The sequence below is a fragment of the Colobus angolensis genome, unplaced genomic scaffold (assembly GCF_000951035.1).
Source record: "Colobus angolensis palliatus isolate OR3802 unplaced genomic scaffold, Cang.pa_1.0 Scaffold46, whole genome shotgun sequence".
NCBI classification, from domain to species: Eukaryota; Metazoa; Chordata; class Mammalia; order Primates; family Cercopithecidae; genus Colobus; species Colobus angolensis.
The window spans coordinates 14,168,191-14,183,327 of record NW_012118043.1 but is presented as its reverse complement, the minus strand read 5'-3'; the positions used below and the strand labels follow the sequence as shown (position 1 = coordinate 14,183,327).

Here is a 15,137-nt window from a genome sequence, read left to right as displayed (position 1 = left end):
TAACAAACCTGCACGTTATGCACATGTACCCTAGAACTTAAAGTATAATAAAAAAATAAAATAATAAAAAAATAAAGTTTCAAATTCAAATGTTCCGAATGTTTAATTATTTTGTCTTAAGGTACATTTGCAAAGAATTCTAACTGCTGCTATTACCTTTGTCCTTGCTGAAGGAAAACATTAGGAGAATGAGCTGTTTTTAAGCTAAACGTGTCTCCACTTGATGAATGGTGTGAAGGAGCTTTTCCACCCAAGAGTGATGTTTCTGCTTCTTTTATTTCCATTGCCCTTTTGTATAATTCAGCAGCTTTTTCAAAATCTCCTCCTTCATAGCTTTGAGAGAGCGAGAGAGAGAGAGAAAAAAAAAAAAACAACTCTTAAAATGAGAATATAACCTCTTACCAATTCAAAATGACCTTATGGGATACAGAAAAAGAAGCTATAAATATTTGCCCATTTCCCCCCTTTTCCCAGTGTATTCACTCAAGCAGACCAGTAAAACAACACCTAAACTCTTCTCCTTTTTACCAATATCAGTACTTTTGTGTCTCATAAGGATGTCATTAAAACCATGTTGTAATAGAGGCAGTGAAATTGCTAAGGAAAGTTAGGTATTCTCTGCATCCTGAGAAAAATACAAATGAGCAAGCAAAAGTCAACATATACTTAATGGCAAATTCACTCTGAGGACAGCAAATTACCCTATTACTCCCAGAGCCAGTTGCAGTGTAAACCATCCTTCACTATTTGCATGATGCATATACACACTCCTCTGCAAAACAGATCATGCAGCCTTCGTTTCATTTCTGGATACTACTTCAGTACCTCTTGAAGTCGATCAGCAAAAAGCAACCCCTCCCCACTCTAAGAAAACATTCAGTAATACATATTTTGTGCTCTTCTTAGACAAATTAAAGCTACTTCAAATAACAGAGGCTTTATCAAGGAAGTGAAAAAAATTCTTACCTAAGCACAGCTAAATTTTTCAATGTTTCTCCAACTCGAGGATGCATTCGACCCAGGCTATCTTCATAAATCTTTAATGCTCTTTCATATAATGGCAAAGCTTCAACATGTTTTTTCTTATTAAAAAAATAATAATGCTCACTTAAGCACACTGGGTTTCTGAAATTAATGTATTCTAGACTAAGCTAACTGACTTTGATTAGTACTTTAAAATGTTAATATCCTTCTAAAAGATGGGAATAAACAGATTAATTTATGAATAATCATAGAAGAAGCAGTATAATAGAAAGTCAGATACTTAAGATTTAGACCTAGCTTGGTAACCATCTGACCATAGTCCAATACTGTACATAAAAACCTGTTCCTTTATTGTCCAATGGGTCCCCCACCTGATTCTTGCCCATCATAATCAAATGTCACAGGCTTAAATACAATATTATATGGAGGGGTGTAGGGTATCTCCACAACTTTAGAAACTAAGCCTATGCTCTGAACTAAACAGTGTTTTACACTAAGAGGAAGGGACTTCATAAGTCTAACTTCAATAGTTTCTCAAGTACTAAAGGAAGTATTAGAAATATCTTTAAATTGTCTTTCATTCTATTTACTGTTCCCTATCTAATTCATGTTTCTCTATATTTTATACCATAAAATCATTCACTGATAAAACATTAAAATATGGGAACTTACCATTTGGCTATAAAGAACAGCTAAGTTCACCAAAGCAGTAGCTACACTAGGGTGCTTTGGGCCAAAAGATTTCTGTCGAATTTCAACAGCCAATTCATACAAAGGTACAGCTTTGTCAAGTTTCCCCTAAAAAACAAAAGTTAAAGCTAACAAAAATATAAGGCAATAAATACTATCTTATCAGAGATAAGATACTTAAATATCATATTAAAGTCATACTTAAATTTCATATTAAAGGGTAATTTTGAGGAAAAAAAATCTCAGAAGCATTTCCTCTCAGCTGAATGATTAAGTTTATAGATAACTGAAAATCTAAAGCTACACTGTATACAAAAGCATTTCCTTTGGTAATTCAGAACACCCTTTAGGATCATCCACTATTATTGTTTCTAGTGTAGTAAAAACATATCAGCTAAAGTAGATTTACCATATTGCACATAATTTGGAGATTGCATCAAAATAAAAAGCTCATTTCTTGCCAAATCCTTTCCAGATTTTTCTAACTACTTCATTTCACCTGAAAGTTGGGCAGAAATAGCAGCAATGTACCCTTCTTACTAAAACAACGTCAGTATCAGGATGACCAGTAATGATTCCACAAAGTCTAAAGATAGTCTACAAAGCTCTGTAACTATGCTAAATGAAAGCAGACTTCCCTGGATTTTTTTCTTTTTTTCTTTTTGAGAACAGCTATAAAAATTCCAAATATCACTTAGTATAGAACCTTATGGCAAACAATGGTTACATTTAATTACAAGCAAAGCCAAGAAAGAATGAAATAAAAATGTTCATTTAATCAACTACAAAGATGTTTCCTGATTTCTTATGTTTACGTTGCTTTACACAGCAAACTTAATATTGGTGGAATTTTAGAACTTCTGAAATGTAAAATAAGTTTGATTTAGAATGCTAATAAATGCATTTGTACTTGCAATGTATTTAACAAAATCAGCATATCAATTTACTAGTATATTATTTCAGAATCAATAATCAATGTAACCAGTTCAGTATGAAATAATTATTTTTAAATGTTCTGCTCAGTTACTTGTTAAAAGTTAAATCATGATTTTTAAAGCTCATGTAAACTAACCTATCCATGATAAAGATAAATTATTTTGCTGATAGCAGTTATGGCTTAACTGATGTGTTGTAAAACATGTAAGAATGCCAAGGATTACTTACCATTTTCTTATACAAGATGGCAAGATGCTTCACTGTATATGCCAAAGAAGGGTGATCAGGAGCTAATGCACGTCTTCGAATATCTAAAGCTCTTTCATAAAGTTCTTCTGCTTTATCATACTGTTTCTTCTCATTGCATAGAGCTGCCAGATTATTCAAAGACTGAGCACAGTCAGGGTGATCTGGTCCTAGAACTCGCTCCCTCATTTCTAAGGAACGCTTCAGAAACTGGTCAGCTGTTCTGTGAACACAATCCCAAAATGGCTTAAACTATCTATTCTCTAGAGTTTGGAATCCTGACCCCTAAATTGAGTGGAGAACTGAATCATCTTTATTCTTAGATTCAAGTTAAAATAAGAGATTCAGCTCAAAATCTTACTTTCCCCCTCTTCCCCACCCCTATCTCTTCCTGCCCTTTTCCTGACAGTTTGAGGGCCTAAAATGTGTGGATGATTGCCTCAATTCTCTACTTCTGAAAGAAAAACTGGTATTTTCCAAAACAAACTTTTTATACTTTAACAATTATTAGACCTAGGTCAAATAAAAGATTTTGGTATTCACTCTTCCTCCCTTTGGAGTTAGTACTAAATAATTTTTATTTATTTTAGTGTGTGTGTGTGTGTGTGTGTGTAACCTTGAACTCCTAGGCTCAAGTGATCCTCCCACCTTAGCCTCTCAAGTAGCTGGGTCTACAGGTGTGTACCACCATGTCTGGCTAATTTATTAATTTTATTTTAGAGACAGGGTCTCACTATGTTGCCCAGGCTGGTCTCGAATTCCTGGCCTCAAGTGATCCTAATGCCTCAGCCTCCTAAAGCTCTGGGATTACAGGCATGCGCTATCTTGCCCAGCCAGTACTAAATCATTTTTAACAAAAGAATAAATAATTATTTTTTATGTAAGGTTCTGTAAGTGGGCTAAAGATTTATTATACTTTTCTGACATCCAAAGTTTCAAATTTGTTATATTTTTCTGATATCTGATGTCCAAAGATACTTATTTTTTATAACATATAAATATAAATGTCATTTTGAATCCTTTTGCCTAAATAAACTGACAAAACTAGAAACCATCTGCATGATTTACCATTAGTCCCAAGCTGCTGCTTCTGTGAGGTCTCATGCACAATATCTACACAAACTCACTTTTCATAAACATACAAAATACACCAGGGAAGCTACAGAATAACTTTTCAGTTAAGAAACAATGTGGGCCAGGTGTGGTGGCTCACAACTGTAATCCTAGCACTTTGGGAGGCCAAGGCGGGCAGATCACAAGGTCAGGAGATCGAGACCATCCTGGCTAATACAGTGAAACCCCGTCTCTACTAAAAATGCAAAAAATTAGCCGGGGTGGTGGCATGCACCTGTAGTCCCAGCTACTCGGGAGGCTGAGGCAGGAGAATAGCTTGAATGGGAGGTGGAGGTTGCAGTGAGCTGAGATCGCACCACTGTACTCCAGCCTGGGCAACAGAGCAAGACTCTGTCTAAAAAAAAAAAAAAAAAAAAAAAAGAAACAATGTGAAAAGAAACACAGTAGAGAAAATACCATGGTTTTCAGGTATGTGTATGCTCATTATATGACATCATACATGAAATTTGGCATTATCTATTTTTTTCTAGCTTTAGACTTGATAAAAATGTAAAACAACATTGTATCAAAGAGAAAATGGTTAATTATTTTCATTATTAACCCCATGGTACTCACTCCAGGTTATTTTGAAGATAGTAGAGAACACCCAGTTCATTGAGGGTCCGAGCATTATCAGGTGTGTCCTTACCTAATGTAAGCTCTTCTAACTGTAGAGCCCGTCTACGTAAAAGGGCAAATCCATACTGCAGCGAACATGAAAAATGAAAAGCAATCACTAAGTAGGTGCAATCCTTGATTCTGAAACAATATATGAGGGTCCTAAAAAATCTTCCTTTTTTTCCCATTTAATCTAGATAACTTATTTTAAGTATCACAGTAAATTAACCTGATGATTACAAATACAAATATTTCCACATGGCAACACATTCTAAAATTCATTAAAAACTATTTCATGAAAATGATTGTATTTTAGAAAGTAAACTATATCTCAAAGTGCTTCAAGAAACAATAGAATATAATTAACTTGCAGATATTTATCAACCCCATAGGTAAACACATAAATATCAGGTCCATAAAAATGCACACAGCATTTTAAATTAAAGAAATATGCTACATTTAGACTTTATCAGCAACTTAAAAAAATAAAAATAACTTTTATTGTGTATTCGAGGGAAAGGCTTTCTTCACATTTGAACATAACACAAAATGTTAACTACATTTATTTTATTCCTTTTTCCAACCCTTTAAAGAACTGAGGTAGCTTTAAATTCCGTCTTTCAAAGCCTAACCTTCAAATGAATTTAGAGTTCCACTTTTTAAAGTCTAAATTGTACTTCTCAGTAATATGGTATTTTAACACATAAATAAGAAAATGTTAAGTAGTTCTCTTCAAAAAAACTGGAAGATTTTAAAATCTAAAGCTCTTAAACATGTGGGGTGTATGCATTTATGATGCTCTTTTCCTCTTACATTCAAAACACAAGACAAAAGAAATCTCTCCTTACCAAGTTGCCTTTTTTCTTTATAGCTTTCTGACGAATTTTAAAGGATTTTTTCCTAAAATGTTCAGCTTGTTCATATCTTAAAAAAAATTACAGTAAGTCAAACAAAAGAAATATATTCAAAATATACTTCAGTGAAATGAAAGCACTCTTTTCATAGTGTAAAGTCTTTTTGGGCTATTAAATACATCATTTTTCTTTTTTTTTTTTTTTTTTTTTTTTTTTTTTTGAGATGGAGTCTCGCTCTGTCGCCCAGGCTGGAGTGCAGTGGCCGGATCTCAGCTCACTGCAAGCTCCGCCTCCCGGGTTTACGCCATTCTCCTGCCTCAGCCTCCCCAGTAGCTGGGACTACAAGCGCCCGCCACCTCGCCCGGCTAGTTTTTTGTATTTTTTAGTAGAGACGGGGTTTCACCAGGTTAGCCAGGATGGTCTCGATCTCCTGACCTTGTGATCCACCCATCTCGGCCTCCCAAAGTGCTGGGATTACAGGCTTGAGCCACCGCGCCTGGCCTAAATACATCATTTTTCTAGAAATGATAGTCATATGACATTACAAATCTCTAAAAAACCCTTCATAAAACAAAATATGACAAAACACTAAGATATCTTAGTCTATCATGGATGTTTTTCTAATAAAAAGTTCTGTTCGATTAAAAAAATTTTGACAAAACAAAGTAAGTCTAGTCCTCTAAGTAGCTGACATTTAATAATCTTTACCTCATCCTAAGTCTCTGAAGGGCAACCTAATTAAATGAAAATCCAAAATTTTAGTTTTCTATAGCACACTATTAATTTTTAACAACTTTTTCTGCATAGACTAATTTCTGGTCAAGTTTAAATGTGAAATTCACACAAAATTTGTATGAAACAACGCTTCTAGAAGTTAAAAAATGAAAACTAGTACATAAAATTACTTTCAGGCTATGTGTATAAGTTGTATATGAAACGTAAATAAATTTTATGTTTAGACTTAAAACATAAAATTTTATGTCCCATCCCCAAGATAATCTCATTATATGTATGCAAATATTCTGAAATCTGAACAAATCCAAAATCCTAAACACTTCTGGTTCCACATTTGGATAAAGGATACTAAACCTATATTAGTAAAGCACTCAAAGTTAGTCAGCGAATGAGCCAGGATTCCAGGATTCAAACCCAAGACTACATGACTCGAAAGTCCATGTTCTATCCTTCATGCATCTTCAAACAGAGATGAATCTTACAGTTCTAATTTTCTCTGTTTACCACATGAAGACTAGGCACAGGGTACAGAAAAGTACACAGTGATAAAATAAAGCCTACCCCATAAGTACATTAAAACTATAATTCCCCTTCATAAAATCAGATATTACTGATCTAAAAAATCTTACTTATTTTGTTTCTGGTACAAAGTTGCAAGTGCCTCCAGTTCACGAGCAGTATATGGATGGTCCGCACCATAAGCGTTTTCTGAGATTTCCAATGCCTGTTTATACAGTTGTTCTGCATTGCCAAACTTCTTCCACTGCACATATACACTTGCTAGTTGGTGAAGGGACTGGGCTACCCTTGGGTGATCGGGATCTAAAGCTGTTTCTCGAATCTCTAAAGACCTCTGCAAAGGTACTACAGCCTGGGGGGAAAAAAGGGTGAAAGGCCAATTAAAGTGAGTGAAATGCTACAAGATCTCTCATCTGATTAAATATTAAAGATTATAGCACAACAAATGAAAACTACATTAACATCTTGGAAAAATAGAAGAGTGAACACAAAAATCCCACCTGTCTCTGGCTTGCCATTGATGTGCTGAGCTTACCTGACTGAGAAGGCCTAGATCCTTGAGAAATCGCCCCAAGGTTTCATAAAGATCAGCTAAGCAACTCATGTTCTCCTCGCCTTCGCAGTTTTTCTCATACTGCTTCAATGAATCAAAGTATTCTGTTGCCATTGCACTTTTGTCTTTGCCAACAAACTGCCAATAACTCAGCAACTCAGCAAAGTGTCCCCTGTTTCAACAAATAACAGTACTTTAATGAAAAACACACTTTAAAATCCACTACAGAATGAAAATTCCAGAATTAATATCAAGTTATTGACAATTTATTAGTAGGCGAGTATTGTGTAGTGAGGTGAGACTCAGACCACTCACTATCTGAGTTCCACCACTATCCTAGCTATGTGATCTTGAGCAGGTTGTCTGACCTCTTAGACCTCGTCACCTTCATCTGCAGAAATGGATACACTACCTGCCTGGGCTGGTACTGTAGGGGGATTATGGCACACAGTAAGTAATCCACAGTGTTGGCTGTTATCCTTAATACCATCATGGCTACTTACCAATGGGAATCTATTTGAATCCTTTTTATACATTTTACAATATGGAGCCAACTGCTGAGTTCACTCCCAAAATTATTTTAAGTATAGAAATTCAAAGAGAACAAACTAATGAAAAATAAACTGTCACAGAGTATCTATTTTGCATTTTCATCAAGAAATTGAATGACAATAGTAAGCTTATTCATCTGTAGGTGATTTTAAGTAGTATGGGAGAGCTGGTAAACTAAAATAATCTGATTTCAAAGGAATCACGAAAAATTGGAATGGAGATCAGAAATAATTTAAGAGATGCAACAAATCTGAAAGAGTTTATATAGGAGCAAAATAAATTACGTACGTATTGTATAAGAAATGTCTAAATTTCTAAGTAAGGCAGAAGAAAACCCTCATGAAGTTTAGTAGGTTAGACAGTTAGCTCATAAAAAGGTAGTTCTGCCACTAACAAAGAGACAAACAGAATACATTTTGAATTAGGGTAATTATTTCTTTAAATTCAACACCAGACAGATTCTATTGTAGCCCAGAGTCTACTTTGAAGCCAATGCTTTCAGATATCTGACGGCCCAAAGAAGCAGACATCATGAACCACCTCTCTGGGTGGTTTAGATTTAGACCTGCTTAAATGTAAGCATAAGATAAAAAGTTGAACAGAAATCATTCCAGCTCTGATTTCATAAAGCAGCAGTACTCTCTGTTTTCCTCCTGGGAAAAGTATATCTAATAGAGATTTGTAAATTGTTTCAGGATTTCTCCTACACTGTTTGTATTTCAGATACCTGGACTAATTTTTAAATTAAAAATACCATTTTTCTTTGTTAAACTGAACATCTTTAAATCTCTCTTTCTGGGGAAGGATGTTCTACAATGTTTCTTACCTTTTATAAAGGTTTTGAGACACAAAGAGATTAAGAAGGCAATCATGCAGCTTCTGTTTACTTCCCTGCTGCTGAAAAAGCCACGGGAGTTCATCTGCACTTCTCCAAGTCACTCTGTCCTGACTATCGTAAGAGAGGAGACAATATTCAATATCTTCCTACAATGAGACTGCCTCAAAAAGGCTTCAAACAAATGTTAAAGGAAGAAAAATATATTTAACATATGTCTCTGATTCTTTAAGTATAATTTAATACTAAAAAAGTTAGGTCAAAATCAGAGACTTTACCAATCTAAGAAAATAAATTCAGTGACATGCAGAACCATCAACCAAACTCTAAAAGTATTTTCCTAAAATTGAACTATTTTAAAAAACCCTCAATGGACCTATATACACACATACAGATACATGGACACAAACTACTGGAAGAAAATACAAATAAAAAAATGATCCTACACTGATTTTCCTTGTTTAAACTTTTAGCATAATATTAAAAGACAAAATCATCTTTTGCTCTTTTGACATTAACAGAATAGGGAGAGGATTTAATCCTTTTTGTAATAATTAAATTTTTGTACTTTAAGTTGTAAGCTAAGAAACAGAAATAAGGACACAAAGGTAGAGGGTGTTGCAGAAGTCACAGAAGAACAACAGGAACATTTACAATACCTTAGCTGCAAGGTGAAATAGTTGATTAGCTTTTGCCTGTATGAAGAAGTAACGGCGGGGTCTTCCAGGTACTCCAGTCTCACTGTTTCCCAAGCCTAGGGAAAAAAGAAGAAATACTCAGTTCTATTTTATGTAAGTCACTGTACATCTAACAATAGATTTGCAAAGAAGAATTTATAATTATTCCTATTTTATAGCTGTATACTAGAAATGTCACTTAAATGTTTTTAAATTTAGGACATACTTATTTGATAAACTGTTACTAGAATAAAAATTCCTGTACTAATATTTATAAGCTCAAAACACAATTTAATTCAAACTTGAGTTAACACATTAAAAATCTCAGAAGTGTGGAATGAAAAGTTACTAAAAAGAATAAATTATATTCAAACAATACACAATAAAGAAAAAAGGCTGTGAAATTGTAAACATTTCACATCTACAAATACGATACAGCATACTGAAATGTAAGACTTAATTTGCAATTATGTATATATATATAAATCAACCATGGCATTGCAGATGATAGGAATCATTTTATCCAAAACATCCTAAAGATTTACTTCTATGTGCTAAACATCTTTCTAGTTTCTCACAAGGACCAAGAACCACCTCAATTAATTTGCTTCACAACCCCTTTTGTAAACTGCTAAAGTCTGCCCAGGGCTTAGAACTTGCCCAAGTTTAGATAGGTATTAATCCAGGAAAAGGAGGCTGACTGGCTTACAGAGTACAAACTCTTAATACATATACAGTCATATGCACATAACAATGTTTTGGTCAACAACAAACTGCATATATAATGATGATGCTATAAAATTATAATCAAGCTGCCCTATACAGGCATACCGTTTTAAAACTTTTATACCACATTTTTACTGTAACTTTTCTGTATTTAGATACACAAACACTTACAGTCACACACAGTATTCAGTACAGTAATATGCTGTGCAGGTTTATAGCCTGGGAGCAACAGGCCATACCATATCGCCTCCAAGTGTGGTAGGCTGTACCATCTAGATTTGTGTAAGTATTGCTCTATGATGTTCACACAATGATAAAATCACCTAATGATGTGCTTCTCAGAACACATCCCCATTGTTAAGCAATGCATAGCTGTATAATAATACCAGCAATTCAATGAAACATAATTGAAAAAAGCTTCCTTCTCTTCAAGAAATAAACTACCTTTAAGAAACTATTTTTGATCTTTTGTATCTGACTTGTTTTTTAATTTTAAAAATTGTATTGTGGTAAGACCACTTAACATGAGACCTACCCTCTTAATAAATTTTTAAGTGTACTACAGTATTGTTAACTTTAGGGACAATGTTGTATAGCAGATCTTTCGAATTTATTCCTTTGGCAGAAACAATCTCGCCACTGCACTCCAGCCTGGGTAACAGAGGAAACCCTGTTTCTTAAATAAATAAATGAATGAAAAGATGCCTAAAATAACATTACCTGCAGATGTTGGAACCTGAGCAAGCCACAACCATAAGTCAACAAACACATTTTGTATAAACTGTGAATAAGGGAGGTCAAGAAAGTCCAGGACATCTCAGGATAGAGTTCCATCAGTTCTGATTCACTCACACCATTGTGACTAACATTGACAAGGCAGAGAATCTAGGTAGCAAAACAAATTAACAGTAATCATAAAGCACCTCTATAAGTAACTAACAGCCATTAAAATTTCCATAATTCTTTTAAAGCTATTTTTTTTTTTACCAACACTTATAATCCAAATGATTTAATAAATCAAAAAATAGATTTCTTAAAACACACTGTCCAAAAGACATTAATCAAGATTAAGATAGTGTATCTATAAAATCTAGCACACCAAAGATAATACTCATACAGAAAAAAGTATACTGAAAATTAAAACTGCATAAATGTATTATTATTATTAATGGCAGAATTCCAATTCCAGGAAGACAGTGGAAGAAAATAGCCCTCCTATTATAAACATGTATGGATATCAGATACATTTCTAAAAGCACAGTTGATCCTGGAAAAAAGATAGGAAAATCCTCCAACTGTCAAAAATGAATAGGAAATTGAAATTAGAGTTTTGACAGCTGAAACTGCTGGCTATGGGGGCAGTGGAGCTAGAGGACAGGCAGCAGCCCCCAGGAACTTAAGGGTTTAGGTTTCTCACACCCACAGTGGGATGGAAGGTGAGCCCTTAAGCCATGTAAGGCAAGGAGGTGGAACTAGATTTCTTGTCAACAACAGGACTGTTGCAGGGCTTTGAAGGACCTTCACGCTCAGTGAAGGGGTGCATGAGAAAAACATTAGCCCACAGACATGGAGAGAATACAAGGAAGCTTGCAGGGTTGGAGTGGGCTGAGAAGTCCAAACCCCAGGAACCACCAAGCTGAAAAGTTAACATAAAAATAGATCCAGGTTCAAACTATGAGGTTGCTAGATATACATTTTCAGAAACCAAAACTGAATACATCAACAAAAACTAAAATGTTATTTTAATTACACAGCACTTAATTCTAAAAATATATATGGAAAATTAGACAAAGCAATTGTGAAGAATAATAATAAAAGGAGATTTACCCAAGTAACTACGAAAGCTTACTTTAAAGTTCTAATAACTAAGCAGTGTGGCACTGGCAAAGAATAGGCAAAATCAGAACAGAAGAGCCTAGAAATAGACCCACATTTATTTGTGAGCTTGATATTGTCAGTTGGCATTGCAAATGAGCAGAAGACATGTATTATTTAGTAAAAAGAACAATTAATTATCCACATGACAGAGGATTAAAAAGTAGATCCCGGCTGGGCGCGGTGGCTCAAGCCTGTAATCCCAGCACTTTGGGAGGCCGAGACGGGCGGATCATGAGGTCAGGAGATCGAGACCATCCTGGCTAACATGGTGAAACCCCGTCTCTACTAAAAAAATACAAAAAAAAAAAAAACTAGCCGGGCGAGGTGGTGGGCGCCTGTAGTCGCAGCTACCTGGGAGGCTGAGGCAGGAGAATGGCGTGAACCTGGGAGGCGGAGCTTGCAGTGAGCTGAGGTCAGGCCACTGCACTCCAGCCCGGGCGACAGAGCGAGACTCCGTCTCAAAAAAAAAAAAAAGTAGATCCCTTCCTCACACAATAAACAAAAAGATACCAACAAGAGTTAAGGACTTCACACATGAAGAACAAAACTGTAAAACATTTTGAAGAAAATTATGTGTGTGTGTGTGTGTGTGTATAAACACAAGCATATATATATGAAACAAAGCTCTGTATAATGGATGAAACCATAATGAATGATACTATACAGTTAAAAGACAAGAAACAAACAGGAAAAAGACATTTATTTGCAAATTTTTTAATAAAGGCTTTGTTTTCAGCACGCAGAACATTTAAGACACCTACAGATCAATAAGGAAAAGACAAACAACCCAATTAAAAAATGGTAAAGACTTGAACCAGCAATTCAGAAAAAAAGGAAACAAGGATAGCCAGTAGCATGAAAAGATGATAAATCTCAATGATAATCAGGAAAACACAAATTTCCATAAGCACACTCTGGCTATCAGCATTCCTGCATACGCCTGAAACATATTTAAGCACAAATTTTAAAAGAATTGTTATTTACTTCCATTCACACAGACACAAAGCAACTAACATTCCTTTTTATAAGTTTTACCTGCTTCATTTTACATTTTACCTGCTTCATTAGCTCTTTATCCACATCATTTGCCATGGACTCCCGGATAGAGTGCAGAACAAGTCTATATAATGAAACAGTATCTTGACACTGGAAACACTGATGAAGGATTTTATCTAAATTGCCTGCTCTCCCAGCACTGTTGGAATTGAGAAGAGGTTTAATTTCTTACAGACTGCCAACATCTGTGAAAATTTTGAGATTGATTAAAAACAATGTGAACTCTTATTTTTTGTACTGCAACCAATAACAAATTCAATAAAACATGATACCGGAAAGCGGTAGTTTTATGCAGCTGCTAGAGTCATTGGGTTTATTTTACTACATATAATTTAATTCAGTGCAATAAACATGCTGAAATCTATTATTTGTCAAGCAATTACTAGGCATTAGGGAACATAAAAATGAGTCCGTTATGGTTCTTATTATCCAGAAGCATGCCACCTACATACAGGAAGCAGGGAAACGATGGTAAGTATTGTTAGTTAGCCGTGCAAATTAAATTTGTGTGGAGCCAGAATTTTGAAAACACAAGGCTAAAGAAAATCATTAAATAGGGGGGTTTGTTTTAACAGATTATACAATATTTACCAGTTTTTAAAAATAATATTAAGATGTACAAAGAGAAAAAACAAAGGGTCCATAGTGTCTTTAAAATAGGTACTTTCAAAAATAAAAACAATAAAAGATACTTTCAATGAACATTATTAAATGTATGAAAAATGACTCACACTCCTGAATCATACTCATTGTATCACTTATGTTCACAGAGGCCAGATGTGTTGCCACAGCTAACAGTGGAAAAGGACGGTGGAAATATCACAGGCAGACGGCACAGTGGCTCACAGGCTGTAATCCCAGCACTTTGGGAGGCTAAGCAGGTGGACTGCTTGAGCCCAGGAGTTCAAGACCAGCCTGGCAATCATAGCAAAACCCCGCCTCTACTAAAAATAAAAAAATTAGCCAGGCATGGTGGTGTGCTCCTGTAGTCCCAGATATTCAAGAGGCTGAGGTGGGAGGATCACTTGAGTCTGGGAGGCAGAAGTTGCAGTGAGCCGAGATCGAGCCTCTGCTCTCCAGCCTGGGCAACAGAGAGTGAGACACTGTCTCAAAAACAAAAACAAAGATGAAATATCGTGGGCAATGTAAAGTTTCAGAAGATTTTTAAATTTCAAATTTGGTGCTCAAGATGAGAACATGGAATAAAGAGACAAGAAGTACTAGATTCGATGTCTGGAAATATGTGTGCTAGAATTGCCATCTATTGCAATGAATAACAAAAAATGTAGTAATCTTTTTTTTTTTTTTACCTCAGATTGAGAAAAGACAAAGTAGAGTGATGCTATACTGAAGAAGAAATAAAAGTAGTAAAACATTCTAATGGTTGAGAATAGATAGAATAGGGTAAAGCTATACTGAGGAAATAAAAGTAGTGATACCCTAATGCTTATCTAAAGGCAGATTACTAATGGATATCTAAAATAAAACTATTTTATAATAAAAGTTTATCAGGACTTGAGAACAGAGACAATTAAAAATTTGTATCCATATATCTACCTCCTGATATTCAAAGACACCTGAAATAATATTCTAACCCTCAGTTGTTTCCTTTACTTTCCCAAAGCTAGGGGCCACAAATGAGGGTGAGAATGGCTTTCTTTGGCAACCTCCAATAGGGAACAGATTAGTGAGAAGAAAATTAGACAAATCTATCAAGTTCTGACAATCATGGGCAGTAGGTACTCAATCTTCACCTGTAAGCCATGTTCTCACAAACGTTAGTATCACTATTCAAATAAAATCTGAGTGGCTCAAGAGACCGGTGTAGTGATTGGTTCTCAGTTTTGCAGGGTGAGAAAGGGTCTGCAGCAATCACAAAACATGCAGAAGATCATGTAAAATAACCAACACTTACCGCGCGATCATTTTGCCGAAAAGGGTGACATAAAGGGCATTGCAGGTTGTAGCAGAACGACAGTGTCGTTCCAGCTTCTTCTCCTGCACCAGTTTACCAAGAAAAACAAAACAGAAATACAAAAACCACCCTGGAATTAAGCGGTCTTTACTATCCACCCATCAACAAATACCCCAACAGAAGTAACACCATTGCTGCCATCAGTGACATCACGCCTTGCATGGTGGATCCTCAGCTGTGGTCAGCCTTC

At 35.2% G+C, this 15,137-nt stretch overlaps 1 protein-coding gene across 2 annotated transcripts in view; it reads right to left on the bottom strand.

Moving 5' to 3' along the window:
- NPHP3 (nephronophthisis 3 (adolescent)) overlaps positions 1–15,137 on the bottom strand; it is a 68,197-nt gene that overhangs the window by 26,753 nt on the left and 26,307 nt on the right. Inside the window, exons 15-27 of one of the 2 annotated variants that reach the window (XM_011958213.1) lie at positions 14,888–14,970; positions 12,973–13,111; positions 10,759–10,923; positions 9,295–9,389; positions 8,627–8,749; positions 7,231–7,420; positions 6,806–7,047; positions 5,436–5,511; positions 4,546–4,673; positions 2,839–3,079; positions 1,657–1,782; positions 967–1,082; positions 157–333 (exon numbers count right to left, since the gene is read on the bottom strand). In XM_011958213.1, the coding sequence (XP_011813603.1) occupies positions 157–333; positions 967–1,082; positions 1,657–1,782; positions 2,839–3,079; positions 4,546–4,673; positions 5,436–5,511; positions 6,806–7,047; positions 7,231–7,420; positions 8,627–8,749; positions 9,295–9,389; positions 10,759–10,923; positions 12,973–13,111; positions 14,888–14,970 (1,901 nt within the window). Of the gene's footprint in view, positions 1–75; positions 334–966; positions 1,083–1,656; positions 1,783–2,838; positions 3,080–4,545; positions 4,674–5,435; positions 5,512–6,805; positions 7,048–7,230; positions 7,421–8,626; positions 8,750–9,294; positions 9,390–10,758; positions 10,924–12,972; positions 13,112–14,887; positions 14,971–15,137 lie in introns of those variants that run through there. The other variant, XM_011958214.1, reaches the window with a different exon arrangement.